The 18,284-nt window shown below is 36.1% G+C and overlaps 1 protein-coding gene across 3 annotated transcripts; it reads right to left on the bottom strand.

Annotated features, from left to right (window-relative positions):
• Nucleotides 1-7,626: 7,626 nt before the first annotated feature.
• Nucleotides 7,627-18,035, bottom strand: LOC106080122 (required for excision 1-B domain-containing protein-like). 3 transcript variants are annotated; one of them, XM_056030504.1, is made up of 5 exons: nt 17,869-18,035; nt 12,155-12,301; nt 10,084-10,288; nt 8,954-9,042; nt 7,627-8,049 (listed from the first exon to the last, which is right to left on the bottom strand). In XM_056030504.1, exons 2-5 carry the CDS (start codon nt 12,292-12,294, stop codon nt 7,947-7,949), a joined length of 537 nt encoding a protein of 178 aa, XP_055886479.1. In that variant the 5' UTR covers nt 12,295-12,301; nt 17,869-18,035; the 3' UTR covers nt 7,627-7,946. The 3 variants fall into 3 exon arrangements, with proteins under 3 accessions (XP_055886479.1, XP_055886480.1, XP_055886481.1); XM_056030505.1 differs by having other exon boundaries at nt 17,863-18,003; XM_056030506.1 differs by having other exon boundaries at nt 12,155-12,311; nt 17,869-17,983.
• Between the last annotated feature and the right edge of the window lie 249 nt (nt 18,036-18,284).

Consider the following 18,284-nt stretch of genomic DNA (forward strand, 5'->3'; position numbering starts at 1 on the left):
TTCATAATTCCATTGAAATTCTATATCATCTTTTAGAAGCTTTCGTATTGGAGCATCTGCTTGACTTAGATTAGGAATAAATTTTGCTAGGTACTGAATTAAACCTAGAAATCTTCTGATTCCATCTTTGTCTTGAGGAGCTGGCATGTCAATAATTGCCTTTATCTTTGCTGGATCTGGTTCTAAACCTTTCTCTGACAAGATATGGCCCATATAAGGTACTCTGTTTTGCCTTATCTTGCACTTGTCATAGTTCAGCTTTAGATTGTACTTCGTTGCTCTTTGCATGACTTGTTTCAAAATGTGATCATGATGCTCAACATCTCTACCAGCTACTAGAATGTCGTCTATGATGACATATGCTCCTTCAATTCCTTGAAGCATTTCATCCATAATTCTTTGGTAAATTTCTGGCGCTGATTTGATTCCAAAAGGTAATCGTAACCATCTATATCTTCCCAGAGGTGTGTTGAAAGTTGTGAGAAATGAAGATTCTCTTTCAAGCTTTATTTGCATAAACCCTGACTTGGCATCGAGAACTGAGAATATCTTCGAATCTGGAATATTAGTGATCACATCTTCAATAGTTTTCATCGGGTGATGTTCCCGTCTGATTGCTTTATTGAGATCTTTTGGATCAATACATATTCTCACTTTGTCATTCCTGAACGAAACAACCATGGAGCTAACCCATTCAGTAGGTTCATGTACTGGAGTAATAAATCCATCAGCTTGCATTTCTTTAAGTTTTTCTTCAACTTTATTGCGTAGCGATGCTGTTAAGCGACGTGGTGGATGGATAACTCCTTTAGCATTTTCCTGTAACTGAATCTTGTATTCTCCTGGCAGTGTTCCAGTTGTTTTAAGCATTTCAGGAAACTCTCTTTGTAACTCGTCTTCTGCCTTGGATTCTATGCTGTCAATCCGTTGTAGTAGTCCTAAACATTCTGCTGTGTCCCCACTCAAAATGTTCTCTTGACTAATGTCTACTACCTCAAACCTTGCTTTCACCTCTTGGATATTATTTTTCAAAGGTAGCACTACTGCTCCTAAAGTCTTAATAACATGATTAGAGTAAGACTTGAGCGACTTTGCTGAATAAGCAAGTTTTACTTTGTCTTTGAGCTTTTCAAACTCTGACTTGACAAGAATGTTACATCTTGCACCAGTGTCGATACGAAAAATTAATGTCTTGCCATGCACGACTAGTTTTACAGTCCACTTGTCTTCAACGACATTGATATTCTCAATATTACCCTTTTTATACTGGCTACTTGCAGTACTAACAGGTATAATATTTTCATCACTGTGACTGTCATCTTCTACTAGATTGACGTTGCGTCTTTTTCTGCACATTTGAAACCAGTGGTTTTTCTTTTTGCAGAAATTGCATGTGGTTCCTATTGCTGGACATTTTCCCTTTTCGTGGTTCTTGCCGCATTTACTACATAATTTATCTGAGTTGTCTTTAGACTTCTGCTTTAGTACATTGTGTGACTGTCTCTTGATTGCTAGAACTTCTTGGCCCCTAAACATTTTCACTTGGCTTTGTGACAATTCATATTGTTGTCCAATTTCTATAGCCTTGCTAAGGGTCAACTTCTGTCCCTGATCAAGTAGTCTTAATTGTACCTTTTCGTGTATGACTCCACTAATAATCAAATCAATAAGCATATCGTCTGGATTGTCATACTCACAGTCCATAATGAGAAGCTTTAGGTCTTTAACAAAGTTATCAAAACTTTCTCCTTCTACCTGCTTGCTCTGATGTGCTCTAAATCTAGACACTCTCTTATTTTGTCTTGGCCTTATGTAGTCTTCTATTTTCTTTAATAGCAATTGCGGATCTCCCTCTTCACTATCAGTAATATTTAGAGTTTTGTAAACTTCACGGCCTTGTTGACCTATCCACATTCCCAGCCATCCGGCTTTTTGTTTACTATCGGCACCAGCTAACGGTCCTTTGAAACAAAAGCTCACCTGCTGTTGAAACCTTAAAAACTCTTGATACAGATCTTTAGCATTCCAATTCAAGATTGGTTGCTCAAAATAAAAAGAAGCCATTATTAGATTAATAAAAACCTTTGTCTAGACAGCTTTTTAAGTTTTATTCTGACACCATGTAGAATATTCGTGTTACACAAATAACAAACTAGTGTTTAAGAGGAAAGACATTTTAGGAACTCCGTTTATTACGTAAACACAAGCGGTGTTGCACTGACGCGCTAGTGTGCAAATGTACATATAATACTGTTGTAACTCTAGGTTAGGCACTCAACGAATATGCATGCAACTCAACACAGTTTAACAGGAAATAATAGTTGTGTTTATTCACTAGGGTAAACACATAACATGATGATTCATCCTTCAGCTTCCTCAGAGTCTCACTACTAAGTATACCAGTCCTTTGCTACTTAACCCGAATGTGGACCAACGACAGCCTTCCCCGCTTCGCTCCAGGTCCCTACTACAACCTTCAGGCAGCATCAAAAGTTGGCTTCTTCTTAGTTTCCCAAACATTCAGACTCTTCACAATCCCTGATGCACTGTTATTCTCTCCGTTCTAGTCTCTTCCTGTTTACGTTCACTAGTGCGCTAGTGCGCACCTCAAGCACTGGTGCAAGGCAGGGTTACAACACTACCCCCACCTTAGTCTTTTCGTCCCGAAAAGAAATATGTTCACGGTTGATCAATGCAGGTGGAGGTCGGTCAGTGGGAGTCACAGATTGCATGGAGCGTGCTCCCCACAAAGCGATCCACACTGCTCTCTGCAGGTGCCGTTTTCTCCTTCTCCAGTTGACCAAGTTTCTATCGACACGATGTCGCAAACGTGGCCCCTCCATCCTAACGGTTGTCGCTGGCGTCAGCCACCTGACACATCGAGTAGTAGTGACAGCTCTTGTTGTTGTTAATGCCGTTGATTCAGAACTGCGCTTCATCAGACCCTTTCTAAGGATGACTCGTGAAAGAGCTGTACACCCACATGAAGCCACGCTGTTTAACCAACTGTCAGCCTCAGCCGTCCCAGGGAGAATGGTCTGTAAGGCACCTTTACAACGTTTAAGGTGCAAAAGTTCATCAGCTGCAGGGTTCTTCTGACCACCTTCAGGGCCTCTATCGCTGGTGAAAACAGAAGTATCGAAGTCCATTGGTTTCAGACCCTGTTGATGAGTTTCTTGACATTTGAATTCCCTTCGTGAAGCACAGCATGTACAGTTGTTGCTTACCGCATGAATGCAACAATCAAAATTCAAATTCCCCTCGTAGGCACTGGCAGATCGACAGGGGTCCTTAAGGTCCAAAGTGACAGGCTCTAACGCAGGCTCAAAGTTTTCCTGCTCTGTCCAGGTCGTTGTTGCACTCAAAGCTGGTACAGCAAAAGTTTCAGTCGCGTAGCAGACTTCTTCTATTGCTTCGACTGTCTCTTTCTGTTCATCTTTCTGTTTCTTGTTAAGATTGACGCATTCTTTGTAACTATCAGTACAGCCACAGTCTTGAATGAGTAACGATTCATTGTTGTTGAATGATGTTAGACTCCTCTCTCTTACAGGATTGATCTGGCCTTGCACGTTACGTATCAGTTTGTCCATAGAATGATTCATCGAATCCTGGAAGGTACAAAGTTCACTTAACCAGTTCTGCATGGTGTTCAGCACCTCACCAATATCTGGTTCTATCTCAAACAGGTATATTTCCGGATCCTCCCCTTCATCAACAAGAGCCTGCCAAAGACTGGCTCTCATTTTTTCTTTGGAACAGAAGATCCTCAGCTCCCTGGCTCGGAGCTCCTCTTTTAACTGTTTACAGCTAAGTTCATCTAGCTTCCTCAGCGTTGTCATTCTTTCCTTTCATTGAGCTGCCCAAATCCCACTTCTGACACCAATTGTTGTAACTCTAGGTTAGGCACTCAACGAATATGCATGCAACTCAACACAGTTTAACAGGAAATAATAGTTGTGTTTATTCACTAGGGTAAACACATAACATGATGATTCATCCTTCAGCTTCCTCAGAGTCTCACTACTAAGTATACCAGTCCTTTGCTACTTAACCCGAATGTGGACCAACGACAGCCTTCCCCGCTTCGCTCCAGGTCCCTACTACAACCTTCAGGCAGCATCAAAAGTTGGCTTCTTCTTAGTTTCCCAAACATTCAGACTCTTCACAATCCCTGATGCACTGTTATTCTCTCCGTTCTAGTCTCTTCCTGTTTACGTTCACTAGTGCGCTAGTGCGCACCTCAAGCACTGGTGCAAGGCAGGGTTAAATACTATTATGTTACAAAGGGTGTCAATTTGTATGTGTTGTAGGCCTACCGGGCATCATGTTAACAAAAATAGTAGGCCCTACCGAATATCTTTCTTGAAATTCTTAAAGAAAAAATATAGCCTAAATCTCATATACAATTGAAATTGAAACAGAACTAAAAAAAAAAACAACAAAAAACATGCCCAAGAAAGCTCATCTTTTCATTATCATCAGTCCATTGACTTTCGTCGTAGGGCTGCTGTGACAGTTCACGTATCCAATCCTTTGACTTATCCAGGTCAGCAGCTGTCCTACTAAGCAGAATATCCAACCAGCATTTCTTTGGACGACCCTTTCTTCGTGCTCCCTTCGCTGTACTTGAAGAATGACTTTTGATAGTGAGTCGTGTACAAAATCGACTCTTACAATATGACCAAAACCAGCTTAGCTTTCGTCTATTTACAGTAGGCCTTTTTGCCTGTTGAGTTGTAGAAGTAGCCCACACACTCATTTGTCTACTTTTCCTGGTAGGCCTATCTGATACCCAGCATTTTAATTGCTGTAGCATTTACTCTCAAAGGCTTGGATATTATATACTTCTTTCAGCCTCAGTGTTCAGATTCCAACTTTCACAACCATATAGGAGTAGGCCTACAGATAGAGAGACCACAATAGTGAAGAATAGCCTAGTCTACAGTTTTAATTTTACTGTTGAAGCTATGTTATTTTTTTAGATTTTCCACAGATTGTTCATAACAACGCTTGCCAATTAGCTTTGTTTTTTTTTTTTAAATCTTGTTATCATTACATTTTTTTGTTTGTTCTTGTTTTGTTTGACTCTAGGTATTTAAATGAGTCAACTTTCTATAATGTTTGGCCATTCAACACTATACAACACCTCGTAGGCCTACTATCTTCACCACAAACTATAGTAGCCTATTTCGCTGTTTTCATCACTGATTTCCATGTCAACTGCTCTAGCTGCATCATCAGATTTTGAAGTAAGATCTTTAATTGTTCCTGGTCTGCATTTTCTCCAACGACGTCTAAATCATCCGCAAACGTGAGATTGGAAATAGGCCGTCCATTTATGGTCAAGCTAAGAGTTAATCCTTCTAGAGTTTACAAACTACCTACATCATAATACACTCTAGAAATAAGTTAACTTACTCATTACCTATGAATTGTTTGGATCAGTCATGTAAGCTTATACGAAGAGTAATTGTATCAATATTAGTTTGGATCAGTCATGTGTAATAGATCTAGATCAACAACAATAAATGTGATCCGAGATTGGGTGTCGGAGAAAATAACGTTTACAAACTTTTTACCAGACAGACAGAGTTGATATAAGCTTTGTAAAAACAGCTAGAGAGAGAGAGTGCATCCTTGCTGCAAAAATGTTTGTTTTGTTTGTTTGTTTTACATGTTTCGGATGTTCCTTCAGAGTTGAAGATAATTACTTCCTAGTCCAAACCTGCCGCAGGACGACGGGGGATGGGAGCGGGCAGGGTTTGAACCCTGGACCATCGATAAATCTGAACGACTGTCCAGCGCGCAAACCGCACGACCAGGCAGCCATTCCTATAGATGTCCTAAAACTTTCTCCAATTTGATTGTTCTAAAGTAATGAGCTGTTCGCACAGAGATAATGGCATTCCGGTGAACATTCGGATACTAAAGAACTGCGAGCTGTCTTGTTACACCAGTACCAGAAGGCCTATAAATTACCTGCAGGTTAGAGAACTTCACTAACAATTATTCCCATTGTTCAAGTGCTTGAAACAACTCCAGGTTCCCTGGTACTGCACTTTGAATTAAGCTGCGATCCCACTATAGCCAATGTGTGCTTATTAGGTCAACTAGGCACTAGTTTTCACAATGTATGTTTCAAGACTGGTTGCTACAAAAATATCTTAAATTTGCTTTCGAAATAAACAACCAGATACAGATAATGGCGAACGTAAGATTTTCAATAGGCCAATAACGGCTTTTACTCTTTAGTGAGATCATGTTGAATGTGTTAAATGCTGTATGTAACTTCATTAGCCTAAAGAAATAATACAAGTTAAACTAGCTTACACCATGATTCTAGGTGGTGTTTTAAATACTAATGTTTGGAGCTAGCAGCAATTATTCTTTACATTGTCAATTGCCTTAAACCCAACTTATATTTCCTTAGCTGTAGACAGCTACTATTTATGACATGTACTACATAAAACCAAGCATTGTAGCCTCATGCCCATGTATAAATTAGTTAAATAGTTCCTCATGCCCATGACCTTGTATAAATTAGTTAAATAGTTCCTCATGCCCATGATCTTGTATAAATTAGTTATGGTTCCTCACTCCCTTGTATAAATAAGTTAAATAGTTCCTCAGGCCCATGTCCTTGTATTATTTAGTTAAATAGTTCTTTCAAAGAAGATATGTCACACACTCTGTGCAAACTTCACCTTTGGGCCAGTCTATTGTGTTTGATATTTACTTTTGAATTAATTTTAATTCATGGACAATCATATACTGTGGGCTGTTTGGATACATACTGGGCATGCAGTTGTGAATGGCCATAACTTTATGCAATGACACTTCTATGATTGCTAAGCAATTTTTGCTGAATAGAGAAAGAATCTATGCTGATAGCCCTCAAACATGCTTTGAGGTTGCTCGTGTACTATTTTCTTTGTCCACCATGAACTGACTTTCAATTTGTTAGCTGTTGGCCAGATAACAAATACAAAATATTGAATATTGCAAAAATATTATAAAAAAAAAAAGTTTGTACTACTATGAAGTGTGTTTCATAATGCAGCTCCAAAGCAAGAAGTGTATACAAATATCTCAAACACAGAATTTCTGGTTTCATTACTGTTTATTCTAATTTCCATTTTTTTATTTTTGGTTTTGCAGTCTTCACCATTCAATGAACATAGTAGTAAAAACAACTGCAGAGTAACAGAATGCATGGTATTTCTGTTGAAAACAAAATACTACCACAAATGTTTTTAACAAAAATTAAAATAAAATGTGATGATGAGTTCATGACAATTCTTGTAAGTTGCTTCTAACTTAATTGAAATGAAACTGTACCGTAATTTAATTTTTAAAAAAATTGCAACATGGAATTCTCAAGTAGATAATTACAGCTATTATATTTTAAAGATAAAAAGAATTACCGTTATGGTACATCAATATTATATGTGCCTTATGATTTTACAAAAAAAAATAAAAATAGCCTATTACTTTCCTTTAATTCTCTTTTACTTGCCAATACTTAATGTTATGAGGTATTTCATCACATTTTATTTGGTCAATTCTTACATTGCTTAACTAATGTCAAAGTAATTGAAATAGCTGTAAGAAACATATTCAACTCAATTCATATTTTCCAAACTTTATTATGATTTGTAGGTCATCATGACAAAAAGTGTTTGATGTATACACTCCAGATCATTCAAATAATGTAGTTCTTAACAATAAGCTGACCATGTATGCCAATATCATTCAGCTACATTTAAAATTGTCCAGAGCAGTATTAAAAATGTACAAACATTAAGGACACCCATGTCACGCTGACAAATGCCATCAACAGCTCAGCTCATTCTTTCACTTTCTATCACATTGTTACTTATGACTGACCCGCCTATCATCATCATCGTATATAAATCACTCATTCCAAAAACTTGGTTTTCAATTTATCATCTTGATGTTTCATCTTCCATCTCTTGAGCATACAAATCTTCGGATTCAAATTTTAAATCTTCCAGTGCTTCATTTATTTCTTGTGCCAAATCATCAAGTCTGTGAAATTAGCAAAAACAAACAAAAAAAAAAAGATAAATGATGAGTGAAACTAAGATCAAGTTTTGCTAGCACTAATGGTTTTATTTTCTTACAGTTTCAATAGTGCAGAGACATCATTTTGTGCAATAAGCCACAAGAGCAAAACAATTATTTGTTTACTTTCTTCTTCAAACACATAATGTTAGAATGTTGTTTTTTTCCTTTATACAATCTTATAAAAAAAAGATTTTTATTACATTAAATGTTTATCCACATGCTAAGCTAGCCATCCTTGTTAATTAGAGATTTAAACTGCATAAAGACAATGGTTTTCCAGACTGATATAGTCAACATACAAGAAAGAATATTTTCTATAATCACTTCTTTTTGTTTAAGATGTAATTCTCTAAGCAATGTTTCAGTATCTTGTGTTGTTTTAATTCTCCTATACATTATGCAATTATAATTTTAATTGATTATAATGATACCAGACTAGCTAATGAATTGCAATATAATAGTTATATACAACACTCAACTAAATGTTACTGTAAATTGTTTGTTGAGAAAGGTAAATATAGATTATATTATATATTTTTAAAATGTATTTTTCTAGCTTTTTTTCACAAAATTTCATTGGCTGACAATATGGCTGATAATATTAGGCCTTATTACTTGAAATGTAAAGCAGTAATTTCATTGGCTGACAATATCTGATAATATTAGACCTTATTACTTGAAATGTAAAGCAGTAATGTCATTGGCTGACAATATGTCTGATACTATTAGGTCTTATTACTTTAAATGTAAAGCAGAAATTTCATTGGCTGACAATATGTCTGATACTATTAGGTCTTATTACTTTAAATGTAAAGCAGTAATTTCATTGGCTGACAATATGTCTGATAATATTAGGCCTTATTACTTGAAATGTAAAGCAGTAATTTCCTGTTGAATAACCTCATCACTTGGATCATCTGATGCATTTTTACGAGAGATTTGAAGGTCAGCTGTCTGCAATATAAAATTTATTTGTGTGTGTGAGAAAAAAAAAACAACAAAGAAAAAACAATTAAGACTGAACAAATCAAGCCCACAGTGTGAGGTAAAAAAAAAAGATAAAAAAAAAGATATAGAAATGAAATAAATTTATAATGATAATCTAACATTAAACTCAATTCCATATATTTGGGATGTCAAAAATAAGTTTTTGGAGATTAAAATAAGGAATAACAACAGAGAAGTGCAAAGAGCGCAAGGATCTTTATGAACATATAATGTGATTTACTTCCAAAGAGACAAAGTGCAGCAATCCTTTATTCCCATATATTCTATTCATGTGCTCACAATAGGGAACAGTAGCAGAATTGCACTTTGGAGTATGTGTAGCTGGGCTAATTTTCCCAATCATAGTAGCAGTTGAGCAATTTCGCCCTGAGGCTTACCAGCAAGAAAAATCATTATAATAGGGCTGAACACTGACCAGTGATATCGCAACATGTGTGCACTTTAGACCAATAGCTTGCTACAATGTCACAGGTCAGTGTTGAGGCTTACTATAACAATTGGACTTGCATGAATGCAGTAAGTGGCAGAGTACAATAGCCACAGCATATAAGGACAAGAGTTCTGTGTTGTTGCTGATTGATAATGAAGGAGAGTGTTCAATAAGAAAAATAATCTTCAAAGATTCTTAACTTTATTGACTAATTAGACCTGGAATTCACAGCAATGAAAATACCAGGTAGAGCCTAATGAAACACTAGGGGATATTTCTAAATTGTACTATCCTGTGAGTTATCAGCAATGACATAGAATATTAAGCAGCTTAATATCACTTCTGAAATTAACTTTACTAAGAACTATCTACCAGAATATTTTGGGTAATTTGTTCAGATAAAGCTTTAGAACAGAGTAGAGAATGGCATAGGATCAAGCTTTCAGAATCAATATCAATACATTTCCTAACTAGCCCAGAAATGAGAGCATAGACACATGACAAGAGTTGATCATTTGTGAGGTAGATACACAGTTGAATTCACCATTACCACTTACAGACTTAAGTTTTGTCTCCTCCAACTCCTGAACTTTTTCAATAATGGCTGCAATCTCCCCTTTGTTGTGAGTGTCTCGGAGGGAATTTTTGATATGGATGATCTCTTCAGAAATTTTTTTGAAAGATATTGTTATTTCAGCAACTCTTTGCTTGTAAGCATTGAAGTCATACAATGGTGCACCAGCAATAAAGGTGTTGAAAGCACTGATTGGAAATGGATAAAACATAATATTACAATACATAATTAGACTAGCATTATCCACCAGTCTGTTGATTTGTTCCCAGGCTATATAATTTTTTATTTTTGCTTTTGCCAAGGACCTCTCCCATTTTTTTCATACTTATAACAATATAATTATATAAATGCTCCCCCATACATTCCTTTGGCCAGCTAATTCTAGTATCTATTACGCTAAATCGGACCATCCTGTATCACTTCTTCCCCCCAACTCTCCTTCATAACAAATAGGGCCTAGTTTTATTTACACTACAAGACTATTCAGTTATTATTTGAAACATTTGATAGGCTTTATTTTCATTTTGGCCTGGGCCCTTTTTTCTTTTTATTACATCCTGCAAATATATAACACATGGCTGTACCCCACACCTTAATTTTTTTGCACTTACAATTAATCTGCGAGCATTTCATCAACCCTCCTTTTGGCCAGTGTATTCTAGTATATGATTTAAAAAGTTATTGTGTGATTAAGGACTTGAACCGATGTCCCACTGATGCTCTACTGACTAAGTTAACAGAATGATGTTAATATTAGAGAAAATTACGTAAAAAAAGTAAAGTACTAAGTGTTTAAAAACAGAATTATAATCTTGTACTTTTCAATATGTCAGCTTAAAAAAAAATGTTATGCCAAAATAATGAATAAAAAAAAAAAATTTTTAGTAACTTTAACTACTGTGGTTTCAATCATGAAAATATCTTTGGTCCTAGACTAAACAGGTTAAATTTTCATAATTTTTTCATCTACTGCAAGTGGAACAATTAGTGATGAGCAAAATAGGGTTTCTAAGTATATATTAAGTTTACAATATAATCAGGACATGCAAAATGTTATGAACAAATGATTTTAAAAAATTAAGTAAATTTAGTAAACCAAAAGGAGGTGGGGGTGGCTAAAGGGTAATTGTAAAGAAGAGGCTTCTGAAGTGGATTGGGGGGTGTCTCATGTTCAAATCCTGGTGAAGACCAGGATTTTTAATTTCAGGATATTCAGGGCGCCTCTCAGTCCACCCAAATCTAATGGGTACCTGGTATCAATTGGGAATAAGTAAAGGCAGTTGGTCATTATGCTGGCCATGTCACCCAGTTAACAGTGAGCCACAGAAACAGATGACCTTTACTTCATCTGCCCAATAGATCGCAAAGCCTGAAAGGGGAACTTTACTCTTACTTAAGTTTAAACTAAAAGTTTAATTTCTTTATGTTACAAAGTTCAGATAGTAATTAAACACATCTAGGACAAATAAAGAAAGTTAGCAAAAAAAAAAAAAAAATGAGAAAGATACTGGTATTAGAAAACAGGATAATGTTTAAATATATATATATGTGTAATGGAAGTTAAGCACACCCTAATGACTATTTTTGTTAACTGTATAATTAACTATCCCTCCACGAAATGAAATTACAATTAGTAACATACTACTTTGCTAGGATTAATTTGTACAAATGCTTCTTCTTCCCTAGTGCTATTAGAGCATGGAATGGGTTGCCTGAGCTAGCCAGGAAAACCAGTGACTTGGCAGAATTTAAGTATTAAATGTATGACGGGTAGGACGTAATCATCTTCTTTTTTTGAAGTAACGTCTGTATTATATAAGATGGCCCCAGAGAAATCAAGTAAGGGAATTCAGATTGTACCAGCATGTTTTCATAGCAAAATGTTATGAAGAACTAAGTAACCAATAAAATAAGATAATAAATGTCTTATTAGACAAAGGTAAGAGTTGTCTTTTTTTTTATACCTAGCAATTTTGATTTTCTGTTATTCTGTTAAATATATTTTTTAAATCCTAAAAAAAAAGAAATTAACATTTAAAAAGTGTTTTTATTACTCTTCAAACAAACCATAACCTTCCACTCGTGCAGCTTGAAGTTTATGAAATCTGCGCAGTAAATCTAAAGGACTTGCATGTCCATTTGAATGCTTTGGTGTAGAGCTTGAATCTCCAGTGGCACAACTAGCAGTTGCCATTTATACGCTTTAAAAAATTGATAAAAATGAACAAATCAGTTATTGATAGATAAACATGCTTACTTGTATGATAACTTAACTAATCAATAAAAACTAAAAGACTAGCTCAAACAGAGTCGAATTCCCCCAGTTATGTTTAACTAGATTTCCTACTTGACTAGTGTAAACTGTCTTAGAAACTTGTCTTTGATTTATTAAATCTTTATTAGTGACTTACTGTTTTGAACTTAGATTCTTAGATCTACTTAGATTCTTAGATCTACTAAGTCCCTAGTTAGCCCTAGGCCCTAGTTAGTGATGGGCAAAAGTTAACTTTTAGTTTAACTAAAAAAAATTAGTTAAGGCCATTGTTTAACTAGAAAAAAAAAAGTTTAGTTAAAATCGTAGTTTAATTAATTTTTTTTAGTTACTAACTAAAAAGTTTAATTAAAATTTGTAAAACTTTTCAACATGTGGTCAGGGTTGAAACGCACTCCCTGTTTTCTGGTCATGTGATATCAATAACTTTGATTATCAAAAAAAAAATGATGCAGTTAACAACTATTTAGTCAGTCTGCATTTGAAGAGGGTAAAGTAAGATGCTTGTAGAAGTTATGGGAGTAAATATTTGCACTTGAAAGTAGCAGTATTATAAAATGTTAAACATTTTTTGCCAAAAGCTTCTATGCAGTATTATGAATGGGGTTGTTGGGTTGTTCCGAATTTTTTTGTGAGCCACGTGGAGGTGTTTAATTTCTGTTTCTAGTAGGAATCTGATTAGTGACTTAGGTCAATATTTAGTGGTTTTAATCAATTCATTGGCGACAAACAATATTTTTTTAACTGCAGGAATATCAAGTACACCCTTTTGATAGTCTTAAGACTTATTATTGAGATCTATTAAGTCTAAATCAACAGCTAGGCCTATATAGATCTAAAACAGGGATGCCCAGCCTATTTTGACCTGCGGGCCATTTTAATTTCCGACCCTCGTGTCCCAGGCCAGATGACCGAAAAGATACAAAAGAAATAACATTAACCTGAAACTATTTTTCGGAAAAACCCATGGATCTAGCACTTAAATTTGAAGTTTATCGTCAGAAAATAACTTCATTTCTCTATTTAACATGTCAGCAACAATGTAGCTAGCTTTACCACCGACTCTTTTTTTGTGTGTGTCTTTTTGGTATTCCCATATTTATTTCAAAATGTTGTTTAACTGTTGTTTTATAAAACATCGACACTACACTTTTTTGCCTATGTTTATGCGGGCCGGATGGAACCACGTTGCGGGCCGGATCTGGCCCGCGGGCCGTATTTTGGGCATCACTGATCTAAAAGCATTAAGGTAACCAACTCTAGAAAAAAAATCTTAATCCACATCCTCTCTGACCATAAAGTAAATAGACTGTGTCCAACTGATTTTAACAACCTGGTCAGCTAGACATACACATGACCACATGTAGGCCTAGTGTACTATACATTTGTAGTCGATAATACTGCAAGACTACCCTGCAATAAGCGTTATGCAATAGTGTTTGCTTAACGTGGAGTGGTCAGACAAGAAAATAACACACTGGCGTGGCTAGTTAAGCATGTTCGTAGATACATCTTTACACTAAAATAGTTAAACACTCTCCCTGCCCAGAAAGTAAATAGACAGTGTGTCCGACTGTTTTTAACAACCTGGCCAGATTGACGTACACATGTAGGTCTATATAGTGTACTGAGTGTGCAGTCCATAATGACAAGATCACCCTGTTTTTTTTTTCCCTTGCGCGTTTAACAGTTATGCAATAGTCAGTGTTAGTTGTATTTTTAGTGGTCAGACAAGAAAGTAGCACATCAACATGGTTAGTCAAGCATGTATTTTACACTATAAAATAGTTATACTGGTCAAAGGTTTTAAAAATTCCAATGATTTCGTTTCTATTTCTTTGGTTACTAGATCTAAATTTGAAATTCTAAAACTATGTTATTTAATGAGATTTTATACTTTAGCTGTATAAGTAAGATTTTCCGTTATATAATAAGTTAACATAATTAAAAAAAAAAAGAGTACCATTATTTTCTAAAGGTTTTAATTCAAGGCAAAAATACAAGCACACATATTTATTTAGACATTTTTAAAATTTTATTGCGCATTAACGTTTATGTAATTAACATTCTTTATTACTGATTTTATTATAGATAAACATTACTAGAATGTTAAAAGAATAAGATCGAACCGTACCGTAGGCATACAATCGGATGATTATATCCTATATTGGCTATATAGTTCTAGTTCAACCCTGCCCCCCCCCCAAAAAAGGTAAGAAAAGTTTGTTATAGTTTAATTAACTTTCTTTACTTACTTAGACTTAGGTCCTCTCGCGCCGTTCGGCGCATTGGGCGGCAAGCTGTCTCCATAATGATCTGTCACTGGCAATGTCTGAAGCCTCCTCCCACCTGGTGTCCACTGTTCTGAGGTCCTCCATGAAGGTGTGTCGCCAGGTAATACGAGGACGTCCCTGTTTGGCTTCCATGTTATCGCAACTCTTGGTGTGCGTAATTCATTTTGACCTAGAACATGTCCCGCAAACCGCATGCGACGCTCAGTCACAACTTCACTAAGTGTTCGACTCCCAGTTCGGCATAGGATTTCCTTGTTTGAGATCCGGTCTGTGTAACTGACTCCCAAAATCCGTCTCAGCCATCTTTGTTGAGCCACATTTAGTCTTTTCTCAATTTTGACAGATGACTTCCACGTCTCACATGCATATGTAGCAGTTGGAATGACGATTGTGTTGAGAAGGTGTATTTTTGTCTCGAGTCCAATGGCTTGGCTAGTCCAAATAGACTGCAGCCTTTGGAAAATGCTCCCTGCCTTTCCTATTCGGCATGCTACATCATGGTAAGCATCTCCATCATTTGTTATGATGCTGCCAAGGTACGTGAACTTGTCCAGCTCTTCAAGCTTGACTCGCCAAGTCTGACGGGGACACCCTTTGCCTTATATCCCACTCGCATAATTTTAGTCTTATCCAAGTTTATGCGGAGGCCAATTTTGGGTGCCTCTCTGTCTAGGCTCTCCGTCATTTCTTTAATGCATTTATTTGTAGCCCCGAGTAGTGCAACATCATCAGCAAAGTCCAAGTCCGTCAATCGGAGTTGTTCATGCCATGGAATACCAAAGGCAGTCTGGTTCATTGCTCTCCTCATTATGTAGTCGATGGCTAGGAGGAAAAGGAAGGGAGATAAGATGCACCCCTGTCTCACACCTGTCTCGATTGTAAAAAAACTCTGTTGTTCCCTCTTCTGTTTTAATGCAGCAACTAGACTGACTGTAAAGGTGTCGTAGGATCTGGACGAATTTTTCTGGGATACCGTATTCTCTAACTATTTTCCATAGTGATTCTCGGTGGACACTATCAAACGCTTTTTTGAAGTCCACAAAACTGATTGTTAGCCGTTGTTGGTACTCAAGACTTTGTTCTATGATATTTCGTAAAACAAAAATCTGCTCTGTACATGATCTGCCTCTTCGGAAACCTGCTTGTTCTTCTCTGAGCCTTTCATCTACAGACTGTTGAAGCCGTCTCAACAAAACTGCTGAAAACTTTGCCTGGGACAGAGAGGAGAGTAATGCCCCTCCAGTTGTTGCAGTCTGCCAAGTTGCCCTTTTTTGGAAGCTTTACAATCATTCCCTTTTGCCAGTCCTCTGGGACTTTTGAAGTTCGCCAACAGAGATTTAAGAGATCAGTCATTCTGTTAACAATGCACTGTCCCCCATATTTTAGCATTTCTGCTGATATCATGTCTAGTCCTGGTGCTTTGTTATTCTTTAGCACTGCTATGGCCATGGTAACCTCCTCAGCAGTTATTGGGTCTGTCTTGACCTTGAGATCATTGTCTGGAGCGGGGTCCTTGAATATGTAAGTTAGGTCTGGCGACAGTTGGTTAAGGGTCTCTTTAAAGTGCTCTACCCATCTTGCATCTTGTTCTTCTTTCGTTAACAAGGTTTTGCCTTGCTTGTCTTTTATTGGTGCCCCATGTCCACTCTTTGCTTTAGTGAGATCTCGGACAATACGATGGAGGGTTTTTGTGTCATTTCTGCTTGCAGCTGCTTGTGCCTCTTGTCCCTTCTGCTCAATCCAGTCCCGTTTATCTTGCCGACAGCTTCTCTTTACTTTCAGATCTGCTTCCCTATAGGCTTCTTCCGCTAGGCTGCGATCCTGTGTTTCATTTTTCTGATCTCGTCTACGTTTGGCCTCTTTCCTCTCATCTATCAATTTCCATGTTCTGTCTTGTATCCACCATTCCTTGTATGAACCTCGCCTCCTTCCGATAACTTCTTCCGCGCACCCAATAGTTTAACTATCTTTTGAAATTCATGATAAACTAATAGTTTAACTACTTTATTTTACTTGAAAACTAGTTTTAGTTTAACTTTTAAAAGTTAGTTTAGTTCTGTCAGAGTCTTAGTTGACATTGCATGATCTAAAGTTCACGTCATGTTAATAGTTTAAAAGACACGTGGAATTCCTGATGTAGAAAACAGGAAGTAGAGTGAATAAAGTTAGACTTAGAAGTCAGTCAGTTAAGTAAAGCAGACAAGTGAAGTCAAGTTAGAAGTCAAGTGTTATTCTTTGGACCGAGTGGTCAAGTATATTTTAGTCCGGGATGGACAGTAGCGACTTAGAAAAGTCTGTAGTAATTTTCAGTTAGAAAGTAACTTGTGGGCAGTTGTTGCCAGTGGTCTTTTGAGACATGTATTAGTTAATCTATATTTCTACACAGTGTTGCCCGCTGAGATGCGGACGTGATTTATTGTTAACGTATTGGATACTTTTGATACCGCTGTTATGCGGATAGGATTATTATTTCTTGACTTGTAGCACTAACAAGGAGTGCAGTATATTATTATTATTATAGTAAAATAAACTTCATGTTGTCTGCTGAACGGACTTGAGTCAGTCGTATAGTGTTTGTCTTGTCACGTGTCTAGAGTACTTCAGGAAGTAAGAACTCAGTATTACACCATTCAACTATCGTTGACAAGTTCCCATCACTAGCCCTAATATATTATAGTTATTATACTATAACTATAACTATATTTACTGTGTAAATCTAGCTAGTATTATCTAAAATTATATTTTTTATTATTTATTTAGATCTAGATCAATATAATCTAGATTTATTAATATACAGTATGAGTACACCTTCACTTGTTCACTACTTACTCAGAACTTACTGAAAGACTGAATTAATTTGAATTTAATTTAAAATTTATTGAATTATTGTAACTTTTACTTGACTAGAATTGACTAGATCTACTGAGACTACTCTCTGACTCTTAACTCTAGACTGAGACTCTACCAGACTCTACTATTCTCTAGTGTCTCAGTCTGTCTAGTCGTCTAAATGACTCTAAATCTAGATCTATCTTCTAGAGTCTGATTTGGTTGTGTGTCTACTTTACTTATTTAAGTTTATATAACTTAGACTAGACTTACTCACTTAGTACTAGTCTAGTCTACTCTAGACATTTAAAGAAATACGTTATGGGTATTATTGAGTTAAACTAGAAGTAAAAAAACAACAACAAACATTTACATTGTAGTTGTAGATCTACGTTCTAGATAGGTATTACAAGTATGATTACAATGTTATAAATGTTGATCTTCTCATTGGAAATACGCCATTTTCATTTTTTATTTGTTGATGGAATTATTTCCCTTCTTTGACCTTGTTTGCCAACTATTTATATTAAAATTCAATTGGTGAAAGTGAAATGGATGACACTGAGAATGTGCGTTTAGCTGAATTTGAAACGGGCCTCCATACACAAATGGGTTAAGTGAATTGATGAAAGCAAGTGTATCTTTCGCTGTTATAAAGACTAAAACTGGAATACAAATAACAAATAAAATTCCTGATACTGTAAATGGGTTTCTTCTTGTTTTTCATAATAAATTGCTAGAGGAAATATTCAACAAAATGATCGTTATTAAGACATCATATGATATATA

The sequence above is a fragment of the Biomphalaria glabrata genome, chromosome 5 (assembly GCF_947242115.1).
Source record: "Biomphalaria glabrata chromosome 5, xgBioGlab47.1, whole genome shotgun sequence".
Lineage (NCBI taxonomy): Eukaryota > Metazoa > Mollusca > Gastropoda > Planorbidae > Biomphalaria > Biomphalaria glabrata.

Excerpts from the sequence above, each read along its gene's own strand:
- LOC106080122 (XM_056030504.1), bottom strand. The coding sequence starts at position 12,294 with ATGGCAACTGCTAGTTGTGCCACTGGAGATTCAAGCTCTACACCAAAG. Across the intron at positions 10,289-12,154 it reads GGTTATGGTTTGTTTGAAGA|TGCTTTCAACACCTTTATTG; the intron begins GTAATAAAAACA and ends ATTTCCAATCAG. Across the intron at positions 8,050-8,953 it reads ATTACTGCTTTACATTTCAA|ACTTGATGATTTGGCACAAG; the intron begins GTAATAAGGCCT and ends CTAATTTCACAG.